Source organism: Peromyscus californicus, unplaced genomic scaffold, assembly GCF_007827085.1.
Source record: "Peromyscus californicus insignis strain IS unplaced genomic scaffold, ASM782708v3 Scaffold_5__1_contigs__length_169319896, whole genome shotgun sequence".
Lineage (NCBI taxonomy): Eukaryota > Metazoa > Chordata > Mammalia > Rodentia > Cricetidae > Peromyscus > Peromyscus californicus.
In genome coordinates this window covers 144,307,829-144,312,617 of record NW_026294573.1, presented here as the reverse complement: position 1 = coordinate 144,312,617, position 4,789 = coordinate 144,307,829, and the positions used below count along the sequence as shown (strand labels likewise).

At 45.5% G+C, this 4,789-nt stretch overlaps 1 protein-coding gene across 2 annotated transcripts in view; it reads right to left on the bottom strand.

Annotated features, from left to right (window-relative positions):
• The window catches only part of Rab2a (RAB2A, member RAS oncogene family), an 89,215-nt gene extending 84,543 nt beyond the window's left edge, over nucleotides 1-4,672 (bottom strand). Inside the window, exon 1 of one of the 2 annotated variants that reach the window (XM_052716057.1) lies at nucleotides 4,414-4,672. In XM_052716057.1, coding sequence (XP_052572017.1) covers nucleotides 4,414-4,459 — 46 coding nt within the window. In that variant the 5' untranslated portion in view covers nucleotides 4,460-4,672. Of the gene's footprint in view, nucleotides 1-3,946; nucleotides 3,971-4,413 lie in introns of those variants that run through there. The other variant, XM_052716058.1, reaches the window with a different exon arrangement.
• Nucleotides 4,673-4,789: the final 117 nt, after the last annotated feature.

Sequence of the window (4,789 nt, the reverse complement as noted above, 5' to 3'; positions counted from 1 at the left end):
ACTGCTAAACACACAGAGTTAAGGACCTTTTCTACATATGTGCACAATATATTTTAAAATGTATCTTCAAAGAGCAGAAATGCATGTACAGTTTGCATTTCTGTAACTGGCCCTGTGCATCGCATTCACCTCCTAATCCAGCAGTGTGCAAAGCATCAGAACATCACACCATTTCATCAAGAGTCTGATTTCTACTGAATCTAATGCTGGTGACCACTCCTCTGTGGTCATTGACTGTACTGTTCAGGTGGCTCTTCCTCGCTGAAGAAAGGAAGGAAGGAAGACCTTCTTAGCCTTTTGTCCTGCTCACTAAAGAAAGGTCACCGCCCACTTGATCCCAGAAGGCAACTGTCAGATTCCCAGGTGTCAATGGTTTTACATGTGAACTAATGCTCCAAAATAATATTCACCAAATAAATAAGACTTTGAATTTTGGGGTGCAGGATCTGTAATTCCACTTTGCAGTTATCTGACCTATGGTATAGTCACCAAACCCTGATGTCAAAGGAGTGTGGGGATAAATAAGGAACTCTGGAGAGGAATTTATTAGAGTGGGAGCTTATTAATAAATATATTCATGTTATGATACTTTTTTTTTCCTTCCCCATAAGATTCCTTAATTTGGGGCCTGGAGAGATAGCTCAGTGGTTATGGGCATTTGCTGTTCCTTCAGAGATCATGGGTTCAGTTTGAAACACCCATACACAGTAGCTCACAACTCCAGTTCCAGGGGATCTGACAACCTCTTCTGGCCTCTAAAGGCAACAGGAACGCACGCACGCATGCATGCACGCACGCACGCTTGCACATATGCACACACACATGCACTCACATATACCCATAAAAGTTAAAGAAATTTAAAAGACTTCATAATTTCAACAGTTCAAATAATGAAATCTTGGACAAAGAGGATTCCATTTGTGATTGGCTCTCAGATCTCTAACCCAGGTTACCTAATGCTTCAAGTATGTACTTCTTTTGCACTGCTGACATTCCCTGTTGCCTATATCATGAATCTGACTGTGCTCATTACTATATCTCAGTTCAAGTGTCACCTCCTAAATAAGGCCCTGCAGTACCTCCCTCAGGGCATACAAACTTATTTAAAAACTAGTGACAAGAAAAGCCTTCCCAGTAAAAAAGATCATTTAAACTGAAAGCTTCAGTGGGGAAGAAGAGTAGAGGGACAGAAAAGGGGAAGGGAGGAAGAGACCACTATAATCCAATAGGAGAAGTGTGTGGTCTCTCACTATCTTAAAACAAAGAAGAGTCAGTTAGAAAACAAAGTATTAACATCATCTAGGCAAAGAGAAAAAAGGGATTTTTAGCTAGGAGTAAACACAACTGGCTTGTGCATTTGTGCATCGGATGAGGGAGCAGGAGGAACTGGTGATAAGGTTAAAAACTCAGAGATGCCAGATTTCTGAAACATGCTTTTTCTTTTGATAATCATCTACTTATATTATTAGATCAGGCTTCCTCAAAGCAAAACCACTTTCCACTTCATATATACAGACACATTTTCTAAATGATTTCTCAGAAAGATATTACCAATGAAAACAGAAACTACATTTCAACTGCATCTGGCATTACAATAGGAAAACAACACTTTGCTCATGCAAATGTTAAAAAAAGAAAACGTCATCTATGAAAGAATCTCTGGAAAGTGAAACTATGCACAGTGGGTTCCTTTCTTTTGGGAAATCAAAGTGTGTTTACATTTCATTTTCATTGATATATCTGTGCATGCACATGAATAGAGGTCAGAAGACAACTCGTGAGAGTAAGTCTTCTCTCTCTCCACCACGTGGGTCCCAGGTATCAAACTCAGGTCGTCAGTGACAGTGACAGCTGCCTTTGCTCACCGAGTCATCTCAATGGCCTTAATCTTAATTTAAAACACATACACCTCAGAGAAGAAAAGCCCAAGAATGATTATTTTATAACAAGAGCATTAGACAAGAAAATCAGTATTTTCCTTCATTCCAACACACGTTTTTCACACTATGACTTAAAAAATAACATGGATCTAAACTGATCGAGTTAATTACATGTTTTTTAAAGGGAGAAATCACATTACACCTGTTAGTATACTCTCGATGAAATAAAATGATAGAATATTTTTGAATAAAACCAATAAGCAAAAAGGTAGCAGAATTGAGGGTTAAAAACTGAAATTATTATCGTATAGTAACATAAAGAGAGTGGTCTGTTTGGCTCCTTGTTAATTTAATCAAATACACGAGACCTACCCTTTGACTAGGTCTGTCCTAAAGCACAGATAGAACACCTTTTCTAACCTCAAGAAGTACATAAGCAAATGCAGATGCCTACACAAATACCTATAAAATCAGTCTGGAATTAACTTCAGAAAAAATGATACAAATTGAGAAATACAATCCAGACAATAAGTAGTCACTTCTAACCAAGGTACCAGGAGAACACTGGAATATAAAAGAGATCAAGATATGTTGATTATGCAGGCATTTGGAAGACCTGGGCAAGGCTTTTATTAAAAGACTAACAAAATTTCATAGGGAAAGACTGTGGCAGAAGGCAGGCCAAACAGATGGAGGAGGAGGAACCAACGAAAGCTTCAAAAACTCGCCACTGGGCATCAGACAAGAGAAGGTGATGTAGTGGGAAAGAATACTAGAAGAGCAGACAGGTACTTTATAGTCCACTGAGGGTCAAGCTAAAAAGGTTAAGACATGAATGAGCAGGAGTTTGCCTCTTGACACAGACATTTCAGGAAAACTACACTGATGTTAAACTATATTAGTTGAACTGGAGTGTGGACAAAGTGCTACTCTACAGCTCAGTGTCAAGCAGTCAAGTGCGCTGAACTAGGTCAGAACAGAATGCCAAGAAAAGAGTGCCTTCCCTCCAAATGCACAGGAACTGTTTGGGGATGGGGGCAAATTTCATGAGAACGGAGCACCAGCTTGCTCTTATTTGTAGTCCCCATTATTCCCTGCACATTACTTTTATTAATCCACAGTAGATTCCCAATAAAAACAAGATACCACGCAAATTCTAAACCTAATTTTTTGCTACTGCTGAGACGACCAAGTGGTCAGTCATTTCTGTTTCACAAACCCGGGCATATGGTAGTTCATCTGACATCTCCAATTTTCTTTTTTTATAAGTCAGTGGTTTTAGATCCCTCCTTTCCAGTTTACAAATTATGGCTTTACCCAGTACCTTGCACAGAAAACGATCCAGTGTCCTTACACACACACACACACACACACACACACACACACACACACACCAAAAAAAAAAAAAAAAACCTTTCTGAAAAACTATACAGCAGAAAGTTTTTATTTTAGGCAGCAATCAACATACTTCCAGTTACTTATAGAGCTCTACTACGACATCATAGGGCAACCTCAAGCTGCTTCTACATTTCCAAAGTTGTGCAAAGGGTTGTGCAACTGTCACCACTGAAATCAGACTCTGGTGTATTAATAGTTTTAACACCTGAACAAGCTTTAGGTTTATTATTAGACTCGAAGTAAGGCCCAAATCGCGGGTATTCAAAGCATTTCATAAAAAGCTTGTTTATTTGCTTGAGAAACTTATTAGGATCATATTTTTAATTGGGAACTGATTTTTTTTTTTTTTTTTTTGCTTCAAATGTACACGAGGTCACCTGAAAATCAGCAGTTGTGACTTGACACAACTGGAAAAAAAATCAGTCGTCAATCAGCATACCTGAGTATGCTCACACCCTGAGCATTGACCCGCCTTGCATTACTATCAAATAATCAAATAACCCCAGCATACACGTGGCAAAAGTCGCCAGGGCTCTATAGTGCTTTAATGACCCTGAAAGGGACAGCCCTGCCATCAAGTCATGTGATGTGATCTGACTTACTCGGACTTGAAAGTTGAGAATGCTTAAATTCTTTTTTTGTTTGTTTTTTAAATAATTTTCTCTCACCAGGCTGCCCCACTTCAGGGTGCGCCTTGCCCAGGCCTAGGCGGAAGCGTGCAGGTCGGGGAGGTGGGATCAGGGACAAAAATCCAGACCGGGGCCCGTCACGCTCCGATTCGCTCAGCTTCCCTCTCCCTCCTCGGGCCGCACAGACAGTCAAGGCGGGGGCCCCGGGGACCGCCGCCCTGCTGTCACACTCTCCGGGAGTCGCAAACGGCTGCCACGGGCCCGGCTGCAGCGGGCCCGGGCGGAGCGGGGAAGGCCCGGCCAGGCCGCGGCCGCTCGCAGCGCCCACGTCACCAGCGCCAGCACTGCGGAAATGGAGCGGCGGCCAGGGAACCGAGGGAGGATGGGAGGAAGGGAGGCGCCCGCGCCGCGCCGCCCGACCCGCGCCAGCCACCGCCGCCGCCGCCGCCGCCGCCGTTTGCCCCGCCTGGCCGCCCCGGTCCGCCACGGCCCGCCGCCGGCCTCACCTGTGTCGCCGATGATGATGTACTTGAAGAGATAGGCGTACGCCATGGCCGCGGCCCGCTCCGTGCCAGGCTCACGGCTCCTCCTCCCGCTGTGCGCCTCCTCCGCGCCCTCACCGGCGCCTCTCGCGCCGCGAACCCGGGCCCCGCCCGCCGTCGGCCGCCGTCAGAGCCAGCAGAAAGGGCCGAGGGGCAGCGGGGCGAACTGACAGCGCCGAGCGCGGATCCCAGCGGCCCAGCCCTTCGGAACAATAACAGCCGCGGCGCCTCCGCCCCGCCTCCGCGCCGACCCGGAAGTGCTGCCGCCGCCGCCGGCGCCGCCGGAGGAGCGGGGAGGAGCCGTGGCCGCGCCCGCCCGTCCGAGTCCCGCCCACCGCGG